This window comes from Salminus brasiliensis, chromosome 1 (assembly GCF_030463535.1).
Source record: "Salminus brasiliensis chromosome 1, fSalBra1.hap2, whole genome shotgun sequence".
Lineage (NCBI taxonomy): Eukaryota > Metazoa > Chordata > Actinopteri > Characiformes > Bryconidae > Salminus > Salminus brasiliensis.
Genome location: NC_132878.1, coordinates 26275679 through 26302133, shown reverse-complemented (window position 1 = coordinate 26302133; position 26455 = coordinate 26275679). Strand labels below are relative to the sequence as shown.

General features: G+C 40.1%; 2 protein-coding genes across 4 annotated transcripts; one reads left to right on the top strand and one right to left on the bottom strand.

Annotated features, from left to right (window-relative positions):
- Positions 1-155: 155 nt before the first annotated feature.
- On the bottom strand, positions 156-3728 carry tnfsf10l4 (tumor necrosis factor (ligand) superfamily, member 10 like 4). Its single transcript, XM_072676488.1, has 5 exons — positions 3424-3728; positions 2418-2552; positions 1849-1894; positions 1675-1761; positions 156-980 (listed from the first exon to the last, which is right to left on the bottom strand). Exons 1-5 carry the CDS (start codon positions 3595-3597, stop codon positions 562-564), a joined length of 861 nt encoding a protein of 286 aa, XP_072532589.1. The 5' UTR covers positions 3598-3728; the 3' UTR covers positions 156-561.
- Positions 3729-5343: 1615 nt separating this feature from the next.
- aifm1 (apoptosis inducing factor mitochondrion associated 1) lies at positions 5344-24904 on the top strand. 3 transcript variants are annotated; one of them, XM_072676445.1, is made up of 19 exons: positions 5344-5578; positions 7116-7246; positions 8777-8900; positions 9998-10024; positions 13577-13921; positions 14066-14125; positions 14772-14902; positions 15154-15284; positions 15936-16026; positions 16180-16264; positions 16361-16437; positions 18860-18968; positions 19360-19467; positions 19910-19998; positions 20877-21017; positions 22040-22182; positions 22546-22670; positions 23949-24139; positions 24318-24904. In XM_072676445.1, exons 1-19 carry the CDS (start codon positions 5491-5493, stop codon positions 24387-24389), a joined length of 2268 nt encoding a protein of 755 aa, XP_072532546.1. In that variant the 5' UTR covers positions 5344-5490; the 3' UTR covers positions 24390-24904. The 3 variants fall into 3 exon arrangements, with proteins under 3 accessions (XP_072532546.1, XP_072532554.1, XP_072532564.1); XM_072676453.1 differs by lacking the exons at positions 13577-13921; positions 14066-14125 and having other exon boundaries at positions 5348-5578; XM_072676463.1 differs by lacking the exons at positions 9998-10024; positions 13577-13921; positions 14066-14125 and having other exon boundaries at positions 5348-5578.
- Positions 24905-26455: the final 1551 nt, after the last annotated feature.

Genomic DNA, 26455 nt, shown 5'->3' with positions numbered 1-26455 from the left:
TTTTTTTTTTTTTTTTTGTAGCAGGGTTTCTTTTATTGCGGTCAGGCCAAAACCTTGTTTTTTCCAGAATGGCAAGCTGAATGAGAGAAGAAACAATCTTCACTTTTCCATTCGTCATAAAATGTTAAGACAATGTGTAAAAAAAAAAACAGTAATTAAAAAGTTGGAAAGTAGAAAACTTTAATGTTTACATAATTCATTTACATATAAAAAAAGTTAGCAAAAAGATTGCAAATTCTTATGATGCCATAACAAAAAACTGTTATTTAGTGTGTTACATGATATACATTTCAGTCATGTATATCAGCCTGGCTTTACATTATGCCTTTTACTTGCTTTTTATACACTAAGCTCAAGAGCCTTAGCACTTCCCAGTGTGTTCAGTTATTTGGAGAAAAGTGAGCTTATACACTGCTTTATTTGTTGCACTTTAAGACTTTAAAACATTACAATGCTTTAAAATATATATTGACCAACTTGTGTCTGTCGTGGTGGACCGGAGTGTTGTACTTGGCTTGATCTTGATTCCTGAGATACTGTGGACATTCAGCACAGGTTCTGTCAATCTATCATAAAAGCCCCAAAGTAAGTGGCCTCTGGGGGGAAGTGCACAGCGCCCATGTTGCGCACGTAAAGTGCGAGCCGGTCACCCCGTTCCAGGTGAAATAGTGCGCCCTGGTGGCTGGAATATAGTCCCACACCGGATTCTGAGTTGAGACACTGAGTCGCCGCAGCTTTGGCCAACACAGTCAGTTCCGGATGAAGGTCTGTCCGCTTGAACAAGTACTGCATGACCTGCAGGTCACGTCCTGAGTGCGCACTTTCGAAATAAACTTGCGAGTACACAAAATAAATCCCATCCTGTGGCACCACAATCTCTCCGTCAGGACTGAGGCGCATCAGGCCTTCCTGACTGCTCTGTCCACTCAAGGCCTCCCAGTTTAAACGCTCTAATGCAAGTGCGACAGCCTCAGGGTCACCTATAGAACAAACATTTAAGGATGTATGGCTTTATGTAGCAGTTATATGCCATGCAAATGGTCACCCAATGCTAACACCCAGGTATTTAAGACTATCCTACAGTTAATTCACCTTAAAGCACTGAGTGAAGCCTACACAGGTCAATACATACGTTGTCTTTTGAAACTGCCAATTAACCCGCCCTAGCACTAGCAATGCTCCCGACACTAGGAGGGTAAGAATGTCTCTTCCGATACATGCAAAGCCACCGCCCCTTCGAACTGCCGCTGATGCTGTATTGCCAGACAGCCATCATGCTCACAACAAAAGGGCTGGTATCCCCAGCTCCACCACACCAGCTAACGCCTGACTCCTGTGCTGGCTAACATCACTTAAGCGTGATGAGGAGAGCGAGCAAGCCATGCAAGATTATACCCCACCAATTAGCAATGTGCGAACTGCACGCTTCAGACATCACACGCTCGCCTTGGACATGTATGACATGCTGTTATCAACAAAACCAGAAAGAAGCTCTGACAATTCTGACAAAGCTCTGGTTTTAGAAGCTGTGTGTGGTGAATTCGACATACAGTTAGCAGACCCATGCTAAATGGTTGGGATATAAGCTTCCATTAGCTTACATGTCTTGGCTACATTGAGATTGAGGCAAATAAGATGTATTCTTTTTTTCACAAGAGTATCAGTTTAACCCACCTGTTTTCTGCAGATACTGATACTGTTTCAGCTCCTGCTTGGCTCCGAGGTGTATAGCTGGTTTGAAAATCTGGGTAACATTGTGTTCTGTGAAAAAAGCAAATAGGAGCATTTACAAACTGATGTGTAATCAGTAAATACTATCTGTGGTAAAATGCAGTTATAGGGTGTTACCTCCTAAACTCTGCCAAAGAGAGTTCTGGATGTCCAGCAGAAGTCTCTGCACAGGAAACAAAAACACTGATTGACTGATTTACAGCAAATGTTCAGAGCATCTGTGATACTGAAAGAGCACATTCCCCCGTACCCCACCATGATCCACTTATAAAGTTTGTGGTTTCACAAACTGATTTATTTATAGTATCCTGCCTGCTACACTTTCTTGTACTGTACTGTCTACATTGTGTGTTGCACCATGGTCCTGGAGGAACGTTGTTTCGTTTCACTGTGTACTCTGTATAGGGTTAAAATACTTGACATGACAAGCCTTTTGTGTGACAGTGATATGTAAATGTGATGGTTTCTGTAACATTATAAAAACTGTGAACTCCAAACACGCTATTTTTGCATATATGAACTAGGGACCAAACTCTGAATTTTGAACATGTCTTCAAAATCCTGAAGATTTCTTTTTTTTCCCCCGGAGAATCCTTGTGAACAATACCAAATTAGCTGAATAGACATTTCCTGATGCTCTGAATCCTTTTCTCAATCATATCAATATTTACATCCCTGGCCAGTACCTGATGGGCGCTGTTCTGAAATTCTTTCTTCATTAGCTCACAGCTTGCCATCCCTCCTCCATTCACCTCATCTTCATCTGTGAAATGGTAAAGACAGTCTGTGGGGTAGAGTCCCTGCCTTAGGGATTCATCAGTCTGAGAAAGTGAAGAGAAAAGCATTGAAACAAACAACTGCATATAAACAGGAACATGACTTCTGGCATGTGTCTTAATAACACAATCCCAAAAGCTTTACTATGCATATATTTCAAAAAGGATACAAAGGTAAAATCACTTCATTAAAAAAAGATTTTTTTTTTTCCTTTAAAAGAACAGAATTATATATACATAATAAATGAATAATATATATGTCCCAAATATGCTCTGAAACGAGGGTGACTGCAGCACTGAAATAAAGCAAATACTTTAATCACGGTATTTGGCATGTCAAGAATATATATATATATATATATATATATATATATATATATATATATATATATATATATATATTGACCTAGCAATGTGCTCAATTATGAAACCAAATATTATGTTGTTTTTAAGTAATGGGAATGTGTTTTTTTTATTAACCTATATGTATGTATGTATGTATATATATATATATATATATATATATATATATATATATATATATATATATAAAATTTTTTTTTTTTTTTTTTTTTTTTTTCGTTCCACCTTAAGCAGTGCTGTCGCTACATCGTGGCCATTATGATTTTACTGCCGCACCATTTAAGGTGGAACGCAACAAACTACAAACTGGGAACAAAATCTACACAGGACTTCATTAGATTTAATATTAGTATGTTAACATGCATTTTCTCATATGTTTTTTTTTTTTACAATTTGAAATGATAATTGTATAAAATCAGTTATTTTTATACAATTTTAGTATTAGTACTGGTAGTAGTAATAGTAGTAGTAGTGGTTGTAGTCTTTCCTCATGATCACAGATGGTGTTATAGGGCTGTAGGCTGTAGACTGCAGTTTGTCTGGTCGTACTCACAGTGTGTATGTCACTGGCGAAGTCATACAGAAAACAGGCTGTGATGAAGGTTTCCACGGCCAAAACCAAACTCAAAATCAGAAAGTAAGCGCCCCATCTTCCAGACTGCGCGCTTCCTCCGGAGTCCTCTTTCAGGTCATTATAACCGGCTTTAGTCTGAATGTCCGCGGTCATGTTTGGGTTGTGTGGAGAGGAGTCTTATCATGGTTGGTAGAAAGAGAAAGTATCTCTCTCTCTCTCGTTTTTCGGGAACGGCTGGACCGAGATGAGTCAAAGGTCTGTTATTTCCCGACTCTTCCGTGTTTTTCTTCGATGGAAGTTGGAAAGTCCCACTGCACCGCCCCTCTAAACATGCACGAGCGCTGAACTTGTGAACGAGTCGTTCTTTTGAACCGATTCTTTTCAATGGCGCTATCCAAGTCCTATAAATCACTGTAACACACTACTACAGCAATATCACACAGTGGGAACACGACTCATTCAGCTTGTAAAACATCTGTATTATTATTAATAAGAGTAGAAACGGCAGCAGGGGTGCTGCCAGGGATTTTGGGCCCTATTCAATTACATAACACTGGGCCCCACAACTCTAACAACTCAATTAATCATTTTTTAGGACCCCTGTCGGTCATGGTCACAATTGTCCTTCATACATTCATATATAATCATCATTCAGCACTATGGAATATTATAGCTCAACAAGTCATTTTTTTATTTGAAAGCATGTGAACATCTGGGAGTATGGGTCCATTGAAAGGGGTAACTGAAGTCAAAGGTTTCAATCCAGAGGATTCCAATCAGATGTGGGTTTAGCGGGTCATCCCATGTTTCAAGAACATAAACTTGGGTCTTCACTATCAAAGTTGGACATTTTTTCTTCTACACTAATCCACTGTGATGCAGATAATGAATGAAGAAGGGGTTGTCCAGCAAGAATCACCACCAACCAATATTATTATGGAAAGCAACAAAGAACCCTAAGGTAACATATTACATGTACATATATACATATTAGGATCTACATCCCTCTGTTACACCGAGGAACGTTGGTGGTCATGAGTTCACCAACAAGGAGGAGGCCAGTAACAAGGAAGAGGATAACAAGGATAACTAAGAGGAGGGCAGTAAAAAAAAAACACTGTTGGGTAATATTCTTAAATAAATAAATGTAAAAACTACAATATTTTGTGTGATTTGATGAATGAGGTTAATTTTATCAAGTTTTAAGACTTTTATGAAGATCTGGTCACATCTCAGATCTTTCTGCAGAAATACAGAGAATTGTAATTACACATCACACAGCATGAGACAATTTGACAGTTATTTGTAGCTCTATATAGTTAACAACTATATTTGGAGTGTTTTTGGCTGAATTGTTACTTTAATGAGTGAAAAAGCACACCCAACCTGACCTACATCACACACACAACCCAGTCTCAATATGGATTTACAAGGAGTACAAGAATCGTTAAAGACCTTTGTTTACACAGTTAACTGAATCAGACGTTTTATCGTTGTGGTGTTAGTCCACATACGTGCACCATGATCTGATTATAAAATAATAATAATAACATAATACCATTTCCAAATTCAAAAAACAACATTTTTGCCTTCATTAAAAATATATAGAATTATATACATTGTTAAAATCAGACTGGCTGATGCAAAAATACCTGATATACCGAAAGAAATGAACTTAAGTTTGACAATGAACCAAAATTCAACTAGAACTTGTATTTGACCTCTAACACGTATGAAGCAAAGTGAAGTGCGCTGTGAACAACCAATCCGCAGGAGAAAGAGGACACCTTCCACCAATGGGCGAGCAGACATCGTAATAAAAAACAAAACTCACCAATGAACGAGTCGCGCGTCAGAGCAATAGCCAATGGACGCGGGCGGGAGGAGGGACCTGGATCGGAAATCGGAAGGTCGTGCAGAAAGCGGAGTGACCCTAAGAAGAAGGACTCAACAGGGCCGCGTGTTTCTCTCTGTGCCTGAAACAGCGGCGGCTGAGGTGGTGTTGGGGCTCGTTTGGCTGTTGAATCAGTGTTTGTCTGAGCCATCATGTTTAAATGCAAAACAGTGTGGAATAAATTAGCCCCGCTGGCCCGAGCCTCATCAACTGTGTGTCGGCAAGCAGGGAAGAGAGCAGGCAAGTTCCCTTCTGCACCGTTCACGGACTCTCATTCTAACACGCTCAGCTCTGTTCTGCGACCGGTGTCCTGGACCTGTTTCTGTTTGCTAACGCGACCAGCTTGACCACCTTCAATACCATTCAACTCGTTTATAGGAAGATGAAGTCGCTTCCTAATCGAATTCTCCGTTCCACCTTAAATGCTGCTTAAATGCTGCAGCTTTTAAGGTGGAACGGAAAATTCAGGTAAGCTGTTCTGTCTTACTGCAGGTTAACTCGCCCCCAAATGCAACACTGGGATTACCAGGAATGCTAGCTAGCTAGCTTAATAATAATGATGTTGCACGGTCAGGTTATCACCCTTTAAACGTTTGTTCAACAGAAGACTAACGTAGCTTTAGAGACCTGCTAATGAAAGCATGTCTAAATATGAATGAAACACACCGGACTTCACCCGATAACTGCAGCTACTGCGCGGGTTTTGCTTCTGAGGAAGCGGGCTGTCTGCTTTGACTCCTAATACCTGACAAGAAGATGCTCTAAAACCAAGCAAAGTTGTGCAGCACTGCTTAGCTAAGCTAGCTACCCCTTTATAGCCTAATCAGGCTGCTCCTCAAGCTGGCAGTGCCACCAGCAAATATGGTTTTAGACAGAATTTCTCCAAATTGAGGTGATGTTAAGAGAGTTTATTTATGTTGGGTCACACTGTATTACAGCTGGGCAGTGTGGTGATATTCTCGTATCGTATTGTGATACACAATGTGCTTTTCTAAGCATATTGAGGATATCCTTAGTGCTTAATAAACACTGGTTTAGTTAGATGAAGTGCAGCAGATGTTGAATATGAATCACTGTATGCAGTACAGGAGAGGATCTGAATAGCAGTTTTTAATAATCTGTCACTACTGACGTATTTAATCTTTAATCACATTCGTATTTGTATCGTAATGAATATTGTAAAGTCGTATTTTTTTTTTACCATGTCACCCAGCCCTTAACTGTAGTTAAGTAGAGGTTTATTCATAAGCTTAAGGAGTTTGACCACAGCTAACATAGTTTTCGATCAATCTGTTTGCATTTCAGGCTAATCTTAAAACTGGGGCTAAATGTTGAATAGTAACACATTGGTATTACAAGATGGGCAAAAATGGGAGGGGGGGGGGAGGGATCAAGCTTCTGGTTTGATTACATGTGCCAATCTGTTATTGAACTGTTTGGCTCTCTGCTGTGGTGTACCTATTGTCACCTGTGTGGTGCCAAGTTGGAGCTCAAGAGGCAGTAAATGGCTTGCAATTATTGCCTCTCATTCTGTGCCCTCTGATCAATAATTCTCCAAGTTTTAATACCTTTTCTAGTTGTTTGTGTTACATTGTGGCCAAGGTTTTTACTCGAAGGCAGGTGTTTGAGTCACTAGCACAGTGGGAAGTCCCACTCACTGTAAGGTTTACACTTGCTGTGGTATGGTAGACAGTGACAGAACTACTCTTTGCACTTCTAATTGTATTTCTTGTTGAGGTGAGTGATTGATTAATTGATTGATTGATTGATTTTGCAGTGTTGAGACATGAGAGGAGGCCACAGTTTGTCCAGCAGGCCCACATGTCCGCCGGGCCTACAGGAGGAGGCGGGGAGAATGCCATTTACTTTGTTCTGGTTGGAGCTACGTGTTTAGGAGGTGCAGTCTATGTGAGTATCATCTTGCTTGGAAATACACACATACTCAGTGCTCTGAATTGTGTATTGGATGTCTGAATTTATTTATTGTTTCATTCTCTTGCATGTATGGGTTTTTTGTGTTGCTCAATTTCTTAAAATCATTCTAGTCTGTCATTGGTTCAAAAATTAATAAAATAGAGAGAAACACACATTTAATTCTATGGTCTAAACATAACATAATAAAGTACCTACTTAAATAAGTACATACACCCATACTTTGAATACACTTGGAAAGTTTTTAATGTAGGTTTTTCAGTCGGATAGTAATTAGTGCTAAAACAGGAACTGTGGTACATGAGCTCTGCTAGCCAGTGGACAGTAAGATGGATGAGCCCGTACAGAAAAATGCAGAATTTTAACAATATTTTGAGGTCCAACCCATTGGATGTGAAGAAGCACTGATCATAAACAGTGTTGATGTGGTCTGTACAGATTATTGTTGTCATTACAAATGATACCGTAATATTAGAAGCGAGCCCTGCTGGTAATTAAGCCTATATTACCACTGAGGAGATTCTGAGAAGGATGGTAATGCTCCAGCGTTCACATGGGCTGCTTCATGACTGAATCTGGATCAAGATACTGTTGTTTATCACCATAACTCTGCAGGTGATAATCATGTGTCTAAATTTTCATGGTTTTTCTCCAAATGTAATTGTAACATTTTTTGTGACAATAGTGACATACTGTCATACCACTCACCCTTACTTTGGTGTTTTGTGAGGCTACTGGCGCAGACTTAATTTAGTCTGTTGCAGTTTTTAGTCATTAGGCAGTAAGTTTACCCACTACTGTTAAACAATAATGGAGCTGCATTTGGACTTTAATCTTGGAGTATGATGGTATTTCTCTCTCACGTACACTCACTCACACATACGCAAACAGTCAGTCTTATCCTTATTTTAGTTTTGATATTCTCATATTTTCGTCTGGAGATAGCCTCAAGTGCTGAACTTGCATAGTCTTTGTAAATAAAAGGTGTGTAAATGGATCAGGGTCAAATTATGCAAGCTGGTATATTAAATGTGCTAAAAAGAAATATTGAGGTCAAAATCGGCTCCTGAATGAATGGATTCCAGTGGATACAAACAAGGCAAATGTGGCATTATTTACGGGAAGAAAATGGTTGGCTCTTAGCCTGAATGTAAAAATAACACTGCGTGGCTTTGCACAGATAAAAGGGTCCAAACATTTTGTAGTTTTTGTAGTAAACATTTTGTTATTCTTTCTTCCTAAATACTCTTCTATTTTCTTTTTTTCAAAAAGTTTTTCAAAATCTCAGAACCTGTTCTGCTCCCACCACAAACATATTGCTGGCAATCTGTCATGTGAATGTTCTAGTAATTTTTGGCTCTAAAAGAAGACATCTGTGACGTGATGTGATTTTGATGTGTTGTTCATCCTAGATGAACTGTTTCATTGGAGTGTTGAGGCTCACAGAGTTTGTGTTCTGTTTTTTTTTTTTTTTTTTTTTTTTTTTTTTTTTTTTTTTTTTTTAAGGCTTATCGCACCTTATCGGGAGATAAAGCAAGGTATGATGAGCGAATTACAGAACTCGCCAGCAGACCCAGCAAAATACCATCAGAGACCTCCGCTCCTGCAAAAACACAGTCAGAGACTGCAGGTAAGCCACAGAGAAACCTCTTGCTTTGTAAAATCCCTCCAACAGGTCAAAACTTTAGTCACTTACACAGTTAACAGAAGTACTGTGTGACATGCCCACGATACCAGTATTGTAATTAATATTGCTATGTGACATTACCAAGTAGTTTAAACAAAATGATTTACTGATTCATCAAAACACCCACACCTCATCTAGAGTTATGATTGGCCAGGATGCTCAAAGCAGACTGTAAGAAACCATGTGATTGGTTAAAGAGCTCATCTTATGATCATGATAAACAGACTGTATACAATGCAGGCCTGTTTTTAGTTTCCCTTGTGCCCACATTAAACTGTGTAGTGCTGTGACAGGATTTGAGCTTCCAGTCCTCAAATTCCCCAGCCAAGTCACATTGTGCTCTAATCTACTTTCAAAAAGCCATTAAAAATGATTAGCACAGTGTCACCAATGTGTTTCCACATCTGGGGAGAATGTTTGGCTGATTTTGTAATATTTAAGTAATATGTGTTTGACATTTACAAGGATAACAAGTGTACCTCATTTACATTGATTTCGCCTAGTGTGCCCCCCCCCTTGCTGATCTACAGTTACACATTAAGCCTGACATAATAATGCATGACAAAGAGTAGAAGTGTCATGTCAAAAAAGTGATTAACTTTTGTAAGTGACTTCAATGTATGACAAATGTATGTAAGGAAATTTCATATATTGTTTAATGCATTATTTTTTTTTACACATAGATGTAATAGTCACTGACCAAAATCCATCACTAGGTTATGGTCAATATGTGTGGGCCTGTTTTGTGATGTACATAGGTGAGGTGCCCTCTAGATGTGCTAGATTTAGGTTTTAATGAGACAAATCGTTTTGTCTGAAGATGAACTGATTTAAACAAAGGTCTTTTTTGCAGCTCAGCTTTAACTGTAAAGCTAGCTAGGACATAATTTTAGCTTTGAATATACATAGTTTTCAACATTCAGTCTAGCTTATCTAAAACGATAATGATAAATTATCCCAGTGTATTATTCACCCTTATTAGGTGTAGTCTTTTGCATTTGCATGATGTAATTCTATGCCATTGTTATGTTTTAACGCAGCACAAGCAGTGTCAGAACCCACAGAAGGTGAGGGGATTTTTTTAACACATTCTTCCTCCCTGTTAGAATAGTCAGCAGTGGAATTTAAAATGTGTGTTATGTATTTCATTAACTTATTTCTATATATCATTACACCACAGTGTTTGCTGCACAGGAGGTTTAGCCTGTTATCTTGACTGCTGAACTACTCGGCTTACTCAAGTGATTCTAGTGCTTGTAGCATCCCTCGGTTAAATAATTACCTGGAATCCTTATTTATTTGCTTATTTAATCCTTATTTATATATCTTCTATTATTCAAACTTCAAATTGAATGCTCAGCAGTTTTATTAAACTTTATATTTGATTTGATTTTAATTGTCATTGAAAAATAGGTTAGCAAAAACCCTTTAATGATTGTATTCAAGTTTCTTTGAACTACAAATTAGGCTGCTGTAAACGTTTATAGTGACTTTTTGTGCCATTTGAGAAAGCAACATAAATTCAACAATTAACAGTGCTTGTGCAGTAAGTCTCTGGCCTTGTAAATTAAAGGCCTAATGATGAGTTAAAAATTAAGAACAAACAAATAAAGAATTTTGGTCAGTTTAAAAGTTATTAGTGTAGCACTTCACTACACTCACTTTCTCAATCTCAATCCTCAAACCTCAATCAGAAATTGCTGCAACAGTTCTGCTTCCAGCCCAGTTAGCTCCTGTATTTTTATTATGTCTGCCAGTTGCAGTGGTTCCTGATTGAAAAAACTTTTCTTTTTTAGAGCACAAACACAACTTCTGCACTGCAATAACTGCCTTGATAATATACACATATATCTTCATTCGAACTATGCTTTTTGCATTATCCTTGCTACTGTGTAAATGCTAACATTTAACTTTGCATTATGTGTGGTAGCATGTTACCATCTTTTTTTATTTAGCACAAAAAAAAAGCTATGTTCTGTAGCAGATTGAAGGTAAATGCTAAACAGCGTGCAGTGAATTAGATTAAGTGTAGACTATAAAGAGTCTCCACTCTGGATCTTCGATCCTCCACTCTGGATGTTCGATCCTGGCATGTTTTAATGGATCAGGTATCGGCTATTTTAATGTCCTCAAGGCACCATTAACAGACATTATTGTCACGTGACAAGTGACTTGTTTGGAGCAGTAAGGACGTTTTCAGAAGGTAAATAAGAGTTTAGAGATCTGAACCTATATAAAACTATTACGGAAATCAGTGGAAGTTCCATGGGCCTCTCTTTGTTTTTAATCCATCGCTGAGTAGCGTGTTCACGATCAGGGAGGGTAATGTTAATGTTTACACACATGCTACAGAAATCATAGCGCATTCACCTAACTACAAGACAGTTACAGACGTGAGTCAGACTGGAGTATGATATATATTAAACACTATAAAACAGTCAGTTTAAGAAAAGTCTCTGCTAAAATAAATCAATCAGTCCAGAATGTCTTATTATAGAAACTGCTACTAAAAATAAAGGGATTTTTACTTCAGTATTACTTCAGTATATCAGCAGCACATCTCATCTAAACTGTGTGTCTCTGTTATTTATACAAACACATCGAGACTCTGATTCGATCAGAGGGCAAAATAACTGGATTGGGACGTCCCTGTTCTCCACTGAGAGTTTAGTCCAAGACAAGACTTCATCCATGTCTGGGAATGTGGCACTACGTTTTTGCCATATCTAGTTGATCAGCAAGTTAGTTGATATTATAAAGCAGAGTCTTTGTCATAGACTTGACCAAGTTTAACTGGCATAAGGGTTTGCACAGTCCAATTTGAAGCAGTAGCTACAAAATCCAACCCTTTTTTTAAAACCTCTTTTCCATAGCTTGCTAGTGTCTCGGACAGGCCTTAAATGTTACATGGGCTCCGTGAACAGTTGTCATTTAATCAAAATGCTGTCCAAATGCTCTGAAACAACTGTCAACTGTGTTTTGGACAAATTTGAGCAACTTCTCATAAAATCTTAACTCAATGTGGTCTTTCATCATCAAGAGATTACTGATGAGGGCACAGGAGATGAAGAGTGTCCTTCTACCTGTGGTAGAAGAATCAGCGCCCACTAGTGAGTCAGCAGATGTCCCAACACGTTCTATAGATGCCCAGAAAACAATGGCCTGGACTCAAATGCTTGATGTTCCCTAGCCCAATATTGTATATGCTAATGTTTAGGGAATAAGTGAGTGATTTGAGGCTTGGCCTTGAGCCCCCTCGTCCCCCTCCACATCCATACCTCATTCATGAACCCACCACTGGGCTGATTTGAAAGTAAGGCTGGTGGAAGCTTTTCTTTATCTAGGCCCAAACCCATTTTATGTGCACGCTTCAAAGAGCACCACATCTTGCATGTAGCCACCACTCACTGTTCTGCATGCTAACTTTCTGCACCTTTCAATTCACCATCTTTGCAACTACATCTTTTGTGCAATGTCCACTTTCTTTAAGCTGGTTATTATTAACCTTTTTTGTGAACATGTAAGCATTTGTCACTGTGATTGTCTTTTGGTCTTCCACAACTCCATTGGCATACCTCCCCCAACCATAGTTCTTTATGCTTATGTAGTAGTAAGTGGATTTTTTTTCTTTGTGTTTTGACAGAAGATCATTGCTTGAACTAAAAGTACATTTTCAGTTCCAAGGTTCACAAAATTGACTACATCCAGCATTGTAATGGTTGGTCTGAGGTGATGTTCTCTGAAGTCCCTTGTTGTCCCAGAACTAGCCTTCCAGTGCTCTTCATGTTTTGTCAATGGATTTTCTCTTCCTGTCTCTCCTGTCACACGTCGTCATTCCCAGAGTCAAACTTTTTTCTGGTGAAAGTTTGTGTTGTGAATACTGCTTCTTTCTCTAGTCTCTAACTAACCCCACAGCATCCTCTGGAAATTTTGTTATTGACTTGTCTGTTTTGATTTGTCTTTTGTTACAAGCTTTTGTTTTTGTTTTTAGCTTGTTTTATGCCTTGTAGGCCATTGGAAGATACAGAGGAATCTGTTAAATCTTCACTTGCAAAGAGGGATCTAAGTGCCATAGAAGATCAGTTGGTTTCCACACTTATACAGTGCATGATCGATACTCTGTGGAGTTCAGCAGTCAGTGGGATAAAGTTACAAGATGGAGAAATCCTTCGATGTTTTAAATCCGGTCATGCTAACATACTCTTCTCATGAAACTTAAGAAGCCTTTCTAAAGAATGTGAAAATAGTAAGACAAAGTGGAATTGATGCCCACAATTACCTGTCCTTCTCTACTTGGCTCTACATGATTCATTTTCACAAGCAATTCTACAAATTCAATATTGTCAGTTATCCCATTATGCCTCATACTGATGACCACAATTAGATTGTAGTAGAATATGCTGCTTGTCCAACCAGAGAGTGAAGAATGAAGAGATGTTGAGAAACACCACCCAAGGAGCTTTTTTGGTTGTGTTAAGGCATCACAGATTTTGTATTCCAGCTTACAGTAGTCCCAGCTTTCCAGTATCCGTTCCTGTAGCATCTGGTCAACCAGCACTAGTTCAGAGTGATTTCACTGCTGAAGTTATTTCTTGTGTATGCTCCATCTGTGGAATTAGAGCCCGTTTCTGAAGCCGTTTTGGAACCTCCCGTTGCTGAACCTGTCCAAGAGGCTCCTGTTTCTGAGCTTATCACTGAAGCTCCTGCTCTAGAAGCTGTCCCAGAACCCTCTGTTGTGGAGGGATGCTTTACAGAACCTGTTGTGGAGGAAGGAACCCAGGAAGCGTCCGTCCCTGAAGCAGTTCTGGAATCATCCACAGTTGAAGTGATCCCAGAAGCGGCTTCCCCTGAGGTAGTTTTAGAAGAACTTGCTCCGGAAGTGGTCCCAGAAGCCCCAGTAGTGGAACATCTTGTGGCAGAAGCACCTGTAACTGAAGCCCTTGTAACTGAAACAGTGTCTACTGGTAAGCCTGATGCATCTGCATGGGGAATCTACAATGTACAAATATTTTAGACCAAATGAAGGACCTCTTTTTGTTGACTTTCCTTCCTTGAATTGTGGCTAATCATTTCCATGTGCTTTTCCGTTGGTGGGCAAATACCAACAGAGCCTCTTCCTACAGCCATGGCAGAAAGCGTGTCTGAGACTCCACCGGTAACAGAAAGTGGTAAGAATCCAGTTTTAACTGGATGAAAACAGATGGGGTTTTTTTGTTTGTTTGGGTTTTTTTTTATGTGTACCCATAGCATTACTGTTAATGTTTTTTAAGGTATTTGGATTTTTTTGCTCTTTTAAAGTTATCAGGGGAATTTTGTTCTTAAAGTGGGATTCGGGTGTCTATTCTGAGTATTTTTTTTTATTTTAATTAATTTATTTATTTGTAGACACAGACTCTTGTTTTCTGTTGGTCATTGTTGCTGTGCTTATGCCCCGTCTACCCTACTCTGCTCCAACCTGGCCTACCTGTTATATTTTTCTTCCTCAATTTTATTATTATTTTTTTTCCACTTTTGTAATTGTAACAGCATATTGTATAAGAGGCCACCTCTGGTATGTTGAGTTGCTGCATTTTTATATTTAAGGGCATTTTGATGAAATGTGTGATAAATGCTAAGGTAACTGTTAATGCTATGAACTCACACATGGGCTCCTGAATTCCTGTTTTCCTGAAATGATCTCCCACATTTTTACCCCCCAACATATAACTTTCTGTTGCAGAGATGGTTGGTGTTGAAAGTAGAAATGATGCAGCCAGAGTTGCATACTAACTCTGTTTTAGTGCATTATCTGAAACCCTCTTTCTTTCATTTTAGCTTCTGAACCTGCTCCTGCTCCCACGGCTGCACCAGTGGGGCCCACACACGCCCCCTACCTCTTGATTGGTGGTGGCACAGCATCATTTGCAGCTGCAAGATCCATTCGTGCCCGTGACCCTGGTGCCAGGGTGAGCAACACCATCTCAAGTCCACTATACATTAGCAGCTGTTTGCAAAGGCATAAAGTTACAGTTAAGCAGTTCAGTTGAAGTTCATAATCGATTGCAATTGCACTCATGAATGCCATGTATAACTAGGGGGAAAGTAGAGGGCCAAGGGTAGATCCCTGGGTAGATCTCCACTCATGCCAACTTGGATTTCTCTGCTGTTGTTCATATGTTTGGAACTTGGGGGGGGGGGGTCTTTTGTTTTTCTGCAGGTGTTGATTGTGACAGAAGAACCTGATCTGCCATACATGAGGCCTCCTCTCTCTAAAGAGCTTTGGTTCTCTGATGATCCCACAGTCACAGAAACGCTCCGCTTCAAGCAGTGGAATGGCAAGGAGAGGAGGTGTGTTTGTAAGAGATGTTATTCAGAGCTGATGGGGGGGGGGGGGAGTTGAAATGTGCAGAAGTTTGGTAACAAAATATTGTAAATTGATGTTTTTAAACGCTTATACCATGACTTTTCTTTTACATATTCATTCTTTACAATATATATATATATATAGTTCTATGCTAAGTGGGATGCAGGACCTAGATGAGCATTTTTGTTTTCTTTCTGTTTACACCCAGTTCCAGCAGAAGGGTTTTGCTGCAGTTGTCACATTGATTTTGACATCCTCCCTGTTTTTGTGTAGTTTAGTTTCTTTTTTTAAGCTTCTACAGCTGTAAAGTGCTTAGAGGGTTTCTGTGCTATGGCCTGACTAATGTAGTCACAGAATTTAGGTCAGTGTGATACAATTGAGCATCACAAGACAGCAATAGACAAGTTTCAGGATGTACATCACATTAAAATTGTAATTAAGTTCAGTGTTGTCATATGTAAATGGGTAGTTAAGGACTGCATAATGCGTTTGTCTTGTATATCACACACATGTTCGAGTACTTGCGTAGCCATGTCCCACACCAGCTGCATCATTCATAAATACCTACATGTGAGTGAGCTCTGAATGTTATAAATGTTTCAAAAGGCTTTGTGTCTATTGTTTTTATTTGACAGTATTTATTTCCAACCTCCCACGTTCTATGTGAGCCCCACTGAGCTGGAGTCGGTGGAGAATGGAGGCGTGGCTGTGCTGACCGGCAAGAAGGTGAAAATGGCTGACCTCAGCACTTTCTTAGTTTACAGCTTCTGTGCCCTCAGGCCAGGATCTGACACTTCTGGCAAAAGTCTTCGAATGTGTTAGATTCAGCAAAAAAGCAGCATGTGGGAATGTGTAGATCTGTGTGTGTGTGTTCTCTAGGTGGTGCATATGGATGTCCGGGGGAATAAGGTTAAATTGAGTGACGGTTTAGAGATCTCCTATGAAAAGTGCCTCATTGCCACAGGTAAAAAGAAACATTTCTTAAACACTGTGATGAACCCTGAATTCCTAGATATCCTAGATGTTAACCACACTGTGTGTGTCTGTGTGTGCACTTTAGGTGGAATTCCCAGGAATCTGCAGGTAATTGAGAGAGCTGGTGATGAGGTTATGAAGAGGACAACACTCTTTAGAAAGGTACTTAATACACACATGCATACACGTACATTTTATGGACTGTGTGGTGGCAGGAATGGTATCTACAGGATGACTGAATAATTTGTAATGTTTGAAGTGTTTTAAATTAGGGGTGAGAAGAAAATCTGTGGTTGGTGTGGCGCAACAGATAACATCAGTACCTGCCACTGAGCTGCCACACCATGTGGGAGACTGGGGTTCGATTCCAGGTCTGGGTGGCTATGCTGCGCTACACCAATAAAAGTCCTTGGGCAAGACTCCTAACAGGGGCAGTGGTGGCTCAGCGGTTAGAGCACCGGGCTGTCAATAACAAGGTTGTGGGTTTGATTCACACTGTTGGGCTCTTGAGCAAGGCCCTTTACCCTCTCTGCTCCCTGGGCGCTGGAGTTGGCTGCCCACCGCTCTGGGTGTGTGTGTACTCATTGGCCCTAGTTCACTAGTGTGTGTGTTCACTACCACAGATGGGTTAAATGCGGAGGACACATTTCGCTGTGCAGTGTACACTGCACAGTGACAAATATGTGCACCTTTTGCACCTTTACTACATTGGCCCTCCCTTGTAACCAGTAACCAGTAACCTTGTAAGTCGCTCTGGATAAGAGCGTCAACTAAATGCCGTAAATGTAAAATCTTTTACAATACATGACATTTTATCATTATACTTTCTTTGAGGTTTGCAAACAAGTGAAAAATAAAATGCACTAGCAAAACTACATTTATTAACAAAAAAAATATCTAGCAGCATTGGATAAGTGTCTTGGATAAGTGTCTATGAGCTTGCCACATCTTACCACTGGGAATTTTTGCCCATTCCTCAAAGCAAAACTGCTCTAGCTCCTTCAAGTTAGATGTTTTTTTGTTGGTGAACAGCAATTTTCAAGTCTGACCACAGATTCTCAATGGGATTAAGGTCTGGGCTTTGACTCTTTGACTTTTGGCCATTCCCATACATTTACATGTTACCACTTAAACCACTCAAGTGCTACTTTAGCAGTATGCTTTTGGTCATTGTCCTGTTGGAAGGTGAACCTCCATCATTATCCCAAGTCACTGACAGACTGAAACAAGAATATCTCTATATTCAGCACCATCCATCTTCCCCTCGACTCGGACCAGTTTCCCAGTCCCTGCTGCTTAAAAGCATGGTGTTCTTGGGGTGATGAGGTGTTTGTTTTGCGCCAGACATGGCACCTTCCTCCATACATTTGGGGAGTCTTCCACATGCCTTTTCTCAAAATGAGGCTACCTCTTTTTGTCTGTATGGAAAGGCTTTTTTCTGGCCACTTTTCCATAAAGCCCAGCTCAGTGGATTGTACAGCTTATTGTGGTCGTATGGACAGATACTCCAGTCTCTGCTTGGGTACTCTGCAGCTCCTTCAGGGTTACCTTTGGTGCTTTACCTCTGTACTGCCTCTCTGATTAATGTCCTCCTTGCCTGGTCTGAGGGTTTTAGTGACTGGCCCTCTCTTGACAGGTTGGTTGTGGTACCATATTCTTTCTATTTGATGATTGAGTTGATCCGGGGGATCATCAGAGATTTTGAGATTTAAAAATAAATAAATAAATAAATAGAATTATAAGACAACCACTTGTAATTCTCTACAACTTTGTCCCTGACTTGTTTGGAGAACTCTTTGGTCTTCATGGTGTTGTTTGGTTAGTGGTGCCTCTTGCTTAATGGTGTTGCAGCCTCTAGGCCCTTTCAGAAAAGGTGTGTATACTGACAGATCATGTGACACTTAGATTGCACACAGGTGGACTTCTAAAGGTAGTGGGTTACACCAGAACTTTTTACTTCATAGCAAAGGGGGTGAATACATATGCACATTTCCACACATTTTTTTATATATATTTTTCTCATTTCAACTTCACTTCAACAACTTGGACTATTTTGTGCAGATGCATCACATACAATTTAGAGAAAAATTACATTGCATTAGCCTCCTCCTTAAAAACCAGTACCCGATTCATTAAAAATGTCTGGATCAGCCCCCAATGCTGAGTCACTAGGGACATCCAGAGAATGCGCTGTGATTTGGTTTTCTTTAACGTGTGCATTAATCTACTCCCCTCAGTTTTGATTGTGCTAGTCTGTACGGGTATAGTACCACAGAAAGGTGCTGCAGCTAGTAAAACGAAGCATTTGGTTTTAGGAAACTGTGTGAAGGGCTCTTTCTGTGTATGTGTGTTATGTAGCCACTAGAAGGCACTGTCACTCCCATCTCCTGTGCAAACTGCATGCAACCTTATGAGCTCTGACAGCAGTCTGATTTTATTTATTTATTTATTTATTTCCCCCTCCTTCCTTTCCACAAGACACTCGAGCATTAAAGCATCTCCTTAAATTATTTCATTTGAATGCTTTTCAAGTTCCAACCTTTGTTCTTTCCAGCCCTCATTTCTTTCCTGTTGTTTTCTGCAGATTGAGGATTTCAAAGCGCTGGAGAAAGTGTCACGCGAACTAAAGTCCATCACCATCATCGGAGGAGGCTTTCTGGGCAGTGAGCTGGCCTGCGCCTTGGGCAGAAGATGTGAGTCCAAACACCATCACTCAGCTGTCAGTCAAACAGCCGGAATCGGGTCAATGCACTCGGATCACCACCTTTATACATACATAAATAAATAAATATATAAATGACAAGAAGCAGATTAGTCACTGTGGGTGTCCCTCATAATGAGGAGGGAGGCAAACATGCTTGTTTAGAGGGGTGTTTTATTTATTTATATTTGTTCCCCCAGCTATCAGTGTTTGCATCTTTTTAGTTGGTGCAAATGGGTGGTTCATTATTGGGAGGGGAAAGACAGTAATTAATTGGAGATTGAGAAATTAATTTCAAGGTTTCTGAAATTTTGAGATTTCAGCATAAAGACTTCTAAGACCTCTGTAGCAGCTGGAACTCTTCTTGCTGTTTTCCTCTGCAGCTGCTGACCTGGGCCTGGAGGTGGTCCAGATGTTTCCAGAGAAAGGGAACATGGGGAAAGTTCTACCTGAATACCTGAGCAACTGGACGACAGAGAAAGTCAAGAAAGGTGACAAATATAATTAGGGATGTGGGAATGTAAGCCCATATAAAATTATTTAATAAAATCCACTTTGCTCAGCATTACAGAAAAATAGAACATCAATTTCAGTTACAGATGCAGTAAACAGATCTGCAGTGAACAGATCTGCCTTTTATTTGGCAGCGTCATCTAATCATTCTGCTCTTATAAAGTTCAATAAACACTTAAAATAACGGCTTGTAATATTCGTTACATCTTAACATCTGTCCAGTGTTTTGTGTTTTTTTATGTAATTTTTGTATCTGCTGATACTGATATAATTGTAATAACTATTATAAAAATTGTGAATTACATCGGTGCACAGTTTATGGTTTAGTTTAATGTTTTTTTTAAGTTGTGTTTTAGTTGCTTCAACACTTGGTACCAGTGAAACCAGTCTGTCCTGAACTGACTTTCTTGCCCCCGACAGAGGGTGTGAAGGTGCTGACTGAGGCTGTGGTGAAGAACGTCAGCTACAAGGATGACAAAGTGGAGATTAAGCTGAAGGATGGCCGAGTGGTGAGTCTACGGACATGACAGGGTGGGGCTCAAACATCAGGGATGGCCGTGGTTAATCTTATATATAGATGTCTGAACTTCATTACTTGTTTTGTCTATCTTGTCATTTATGAAAAAACACTGTGTTGCGGTACAAGCAGCTGACACTGAGATGATTTAAAGTGCTCTTTTCTGAAGGTCAGTCTGCCTATAATGGCAGAGCCTATAATGCACTTCAGGGCAACATTTTTTTTTCTATCTTGTCAGTGTTTACCTTATCATTAAGAGATCGCCTGATCAGTTGCCCAGATTGCCAAAGATACATGTAAACTGGGGTCCCATAAAAAGCACAATTGGCTTTACTCTGGGTTGTTAGGGTGGACCTCTCTCTCTCCCCCCTATTACTCAGCATAATACAAGCCAGACTGATGGCTCTAATTGCCAGTTATATTAAGCCTTTAAGTTATAAAATGACTGGTTATGTCTCATATCCTGACTGAGTCAAAAATGTCCCAGAGCTCATCCACTACACAACTTCAACCTGTTGTTAGACCAAACTGAACATGCCCCAAAACAGATTGACACCACCATTTGACTACAGATATGGAGATATAATATGCACAGCTCTGGAAAATATTAATAGACAACTTTTAAATTTGTAATATTTTGAATATATTTTTTATATTTAGTTTTTTTTTTTTTTCACCTCGGTGTATGGCAGCCATTTTATTTAAGGCATTTCATCAAACAAAGCATTTAATCAAACATTAGTTCTGTGTTGTTTAAATTTGCATATAGGTGGGTGATACATAGATAAAAGGGTGGTTCTTTGCTATGCAGAGTCTGTATAGCTGTCAACAGTGTGTTAACTGCTGTTTGTCCCTGTGTGTCTGCTGTAGGTGAAAACGGACCATGTCGTGGCGGCAGTAGGTCTGGAACCCAGTGTTGAGCTGGCTAAATCGGCTGGGCTTGAAGTCGACTCTGACTTTGGTGGATTTCGAGTCAACGCCGAGCTGCAGGCGCGCTCCAACATCTGGGTGGTGAGTGTGACTTGCAGCCTTGCCTGCCGATGTACATATAACACACTACACTCCCTATGTTGCTCAAAGTGCTGAAGATTAGGCTTCCAAAAATTTAGGTTAGAAACAAAACTTAAGTTTGGTACCATGTCCCCTCAGGACTGTTCTCTGCATTGCACAATACCTGTGCACTGTATGACGCAAACCTGTCATCACCTTTACAAGTTTGAGGAGTGTTTTCAGAGTTTAAGATCATCTATGTGTCCATTGCATAGCAGTACATAGAAACTGAACCATGTTTTACCTATTCATGACAATGAATCCATACACCCAGAGCTGTGGGCATCCTTAAAGCCTGGGAGCAACAGGGGGTTAGGTGCCTTGCTCAAGGAAGCTTCAGCACTCGCACAACCTCTACTTCCTGCCGGTGTAGGGGATGGAACCACCAACCTTGTGGTCCCAAGCCCACTTCTCTAATGAAAGCAACAATGACTGTAGCTATGGCTTAAACATTACACAAGAAACAATTCAATATAGTAATGTTAGAAATGTTACCTAAACACAAAATGCTAACTAGCTAGCAGAGCTTTTTTCTCTATTGTTTTATAAAATATGGTTAATTAAATAAGCTGTCATTAAACCAAGAGCTGTTAGGACAGTTAGTAGCAGTTAGCAGACCAGTGTCAGGGCAGACCAGCCGAGCAGGAGTAGACCATCTTTGTCACCACGATAAAATTTTGTCAACGCGCCACCATCATTCACTGTGAGTGTACAAAGAATGACAGTTTAGTTAGTTGAACAGAACAAGTCAATAGATTCATTAAAGAAATGTCTGAAATGACCAAATCTAAATGATGATGGATTTCTTATGAAAGCAACTTTTTATTTTTGTTTTATATATACAGAGTGTTGCTCTTGGAAACTGCTGATTTGTTCAGTGAAGTGTTATTAGAGCAAGGAAAATGCTGAATTGTGAAGTACTGTAGACCACTGTTTTGAGAGTGTGTACTTGACCCTGTGTGTATGTGTGTGCGTGGATGCAGGCGGGAGATGCAGCATGTTTCTATGACATCAAGCTGGGCCGGAGGCGGGTGGAGCATCATGATCATGCAGTGGTCAGCGGCCGACTGGCCGGAGAAAACATGACCGGAGCCAGAAAACCCTATTGGCACCAGTCCATGTTCTGGTATGTTTAGGCACACAGACGTGATTGTGGCTAAATATTTGGGCTGTTTGAGGGATTTGTGTGATGTAGATGCTAGTGTGCGTGATGGCAGGCTAGCGTTAAGCATGCACGTGTTCACACACACACCCCCCCATAAGCAAGCCCTAGGCTCTTTGTCGTGTCCATATTTGGACTGTTTTGTCAAGCGGCAAAGTCCCATGCAATTGCACTGTTCCTGCTTCGTGGAATGGTGAATGTTTTTAGTGGCTGGTTGCTGTTGGCCCGGGGGTAAACTACAGAAATATGATAAATATGGCTGATCGTAAATATAGTTTCAAATGTACATTTGTGTGTGTGTGTGTGTGTGTGTGTGTGTGTGTACAGGAGTGACCTAGGCCCCGATGTGGGATATGAGGCCATTGGTATAGTGGACAGTAGTCTCCCTACTGTAGGAGTGTTCGCCAAAGCTACTGCCAAGGACACACCCAAGGCAGCGACCGAGCAATCAGGTATACACACCCATAAATGGAGATGTGCGCTTATTCGTCTCCAGACATACGGTGCTGTGAAATAGTATTTGCACCTTTCACAATTTCCTGTGTTTTTGCATATGTGTTGCATTTAAATGTTTAGATCATCCAGCAACTTTTAATATAAAGAAACAACCAACTTGAGTAAAATGATCTTGAGCATTCCATTTATTGATCAAGATTTGTTAAAAACCTGTCACCCATGGAGAAACAGTCACTGCCTGTTTAAGGTCTTGAGTCAGAACTTGAACTTGGCCAAACCTGTATTTTATTTCATTTGAGCTGATCAGAGGTAGACTTGCTTGTGTGCTTCTGCATAAAGCAACTGCACGTGAGTTGGTCACAAACTGACAGGTGGATATTCTTCTTCAAGATTTTCTGATGGAGAGCAGATTTTGGTTCCATCAATTATGACAAGTCATCCAAGTCCTGCAAAAGCAAAGCAGCCTCAGACATCACACCACCACCACCACCACCATGTTTGACTGTTTCTATGATGTTCTTATGGTAAATTGCACTATTAGCTTTATGGGAGATGTAACTGGACCCATGTCTTCCAAATAGTTCAACCTTTCATTTATTAGTCCACAGAATATTATCCCAGAAATCTTGTGGAGGGTCCTCTACATATTGTTTGGCAAATGTGAGACAAGCCTGTGTGTTCTTTTTGCCCAGTGACTTTTTATTAATTTTGTGGAATCATGTACATTAATCTTAACTGAAGCAAGTAAGGCCTGCACTTTGTGTGGGTTCTTTTATGACATACTGGAAACCTTGATGTGCTCTCAGTGAAATTCTGGTAGGCCTGCTACTCTTAGGAAGGCTCACCACTGTTCCACATTTATTCCATTTGTGAGTAATGGTTCTTACTGGGGTTTGCTGGAGTACCAGAGCCTTTGTAACCGTTTCCAGACTGGTTGTTTTCTGTATATCAATCTCTTTTAGAACTCTGCATCTTGTGCTTGTAATTGTCAATTGAATTTGGTTAACTGGTTGATTTATTGGTTGAGGAGGCAGGGTTTCCCCCCCCCAAAGGTGAATCAGTTTTGAATCAGTCTTTATTTGTAATTACACTGTGTGTAAGTTGTTTGTGTTGTTAATTGTTTGGATGTAGCATTTAATGTAACACATGCAAAGATGGACGTCTTTCACAGCACTGTATATGCAAACCACAGAGTACTTGGGTCATGCCAAGGAAGTAAACTATTCGCATTTGCTATGAAATTACGTATGTAAAACATTTGTGTTTGTGCTAAGGTACGGGTATCCGGTCAGAGAGTGAGACAGAGGCGGTTGCTGGGTCTGTTGCTGTGGAAACTACGGCTCCTCCCCCCTCCACACAGCAGAAAGAAGATTATGGAAAAGGAGTGATTTTCTACCTGAGGGATAAAGTGGTGGTGGGCATTGTGCTGTGGAATGTTTTCAACAGAATGCCCATTGCCAGGAAGGTACACATACATACACTATCAACCTAAAACTTAGAATTCACCACTAAATCAGCCTAAAACGCCAACCTACATCACTAAATCAACCTAAAATCCTCTTATGTCTCTTTCTGATGGCTCTTACTACAAACATCTTAGCTTTATTTTCTTGTTAGAGCATGTTTTGTTTTTTTCCCCCTAGATCATTAAAGATGGAGAGGAGCATGCTGATCTGAATGAGGTGGCAAAGCTGTTCAACATTCATGAAGACTAAAATGGCCAGAAACCCACAAAAGCTCTGGATGGTTCCAACCTGCCATCTCAACTTTGGCCTTGAACTCTCTGTGAGCTGCAGTTCTGCCTCCAGGCCTGATGGTGGCACTGCAGCCACAATGTGCTCATGGACTTGTCTATTTAGTACTGTTCACTGTCTGCTGAGGAAGGGAGAAACATTCTATATGTGTTTTCTATCGAGGTCAGTAAACGAATATTACAGCCCTAATCAGGACCAGGACCTGTTCAGATCAGTCATACCCACTACAGAACTGGCTTGGAGTTTAACAGCACACTAAGATGTTCCGTGTCTGAATGTGGTGTTATTTAAAAGCTTCAGTTGTTGTACTTCTGAGATATTATGGCAGTTGCTGCAGTTCTGATTTGGACTTTAGAAAGGATAAAAGAAAAGGCTGCACAGATTTGTTCCTTGTCCCACCTGAGCCCAGTTTGTCCTTCTGTTTGCAAGATCAAAATAGCTGATAAATTGATTGAAATAAATTATTTTTAAACATGTTCAGAGATATTGTGATATTTCTTATTTATGCATTTCATGTATTTGAACAATATTTGAGTCTTTTCTAGCTCCACTTGTACACTCTTAAATGTTGGAGCATTTTAATTGTGCATTTTATGTTCTCAGTTTAACTGGAGTTGGTATATCTGTAAGGCGAGTATGGGTGTTGGTGAGGATGGTTGGGTTTGGGAGACTGTTTTAGGACAGATTTGTTACAGAAGCAGTGTGCGCACACACACACCCTGATGTTAGCTTTGTTTCTCATTCACTTCTGAGCAGTGGAGTGTTTGAGTCATTTGTGTGTGAAGCCTACATTTAGCTGCTCATTTTAAATACAATCAAATCAGGTTTGTCACATCACATTTACACGGCTGTAAAGGTGAGTGGAAAAACTTGGATGCATAGTCCCTCACAGTAGTAGAAACACAAGTATATGTAGAATTAGAAATAAAGAACATATACACATTAACCTATACTATACATACACTATACACAATGTAGATCATTTTTGCACTAGTTAAAATACAGGTTTTAATATATAATCTGAAATGTTTTCTTTACTACTTACATATAGTTGGGAGGGTCTCCGGTGGGTGCAGTGTGATCAGTGTCTGAGCAGTTGATCCCAGTTCCAGTTAGCTCCAAGTAAGTGCAGAGTGTGTTTGTATTGGGTGGAGGTATGAGGAGAGATGAAGTTGCTTTAGTTCAGTCAGTTTAGTTAGTTCAGCTCAGTTAAACTACTCAGCCGGAGTATTTTTTAAAAAAAAGAACTCTCCGCCGGTAGTCATGACTTCTGTATATCTGTGTAATGTATCGCAGGAAAGTGGTTTCCCAGAATTTCTCCTTTTAACATTTTCTATATGTTGAGCACATGTGTTTACACCCTTAACTAGTTGCATCTAATTTGAGTGTTTAGATCAACTGGAACAGCTGGAACTTTTCATTTAGATAAATACTAGATAAAGATCTTTTTTTCTTCCTCCCCCAGAAATGTTAGCAAGTGGAGGTTGGTGTTAACACACTCCCTTATTCAAAACAAGTGTTTTAACAAAGGTGTGTGGTCAAAAACTGACCATTACCTCCTTGGTAGTCAATCAACCAAAATCTAAACTTGCTTCTTTTGCAGTGGACCTCTGAAGCTAAAGTCACTAATAAGTGAAGCCTTGAATTGGTGTGTACACTAACTGCGTTAATGAAAAATAAGTTAGTGTTGTTACTAACGTGAAGCCTAATGATGCGTCTGCTTCAGCGCTAATGCTCTCTTTACCCATGGGGACCGTGGTTGCTCCTGTAAAATCTACCCACTGCCAGCTTGTATATACACACACACGCACACACATGCATGCACTGCCTGGCCCAGTGGCCTCCTTTACCACTCTGGCACACCACATACTGCACTAAACCGGACACTCTGGAGACTGTGAGATCTCTGACCTGTTACTCACTCAAATGTGCTTTCAGACTCCACGAGGATGTGCTGATTTCATTTATATCACTGTGGATTTCCGTCAAACTCCAGACGAGAACCACAGCACAGCCTGCTTTAATAG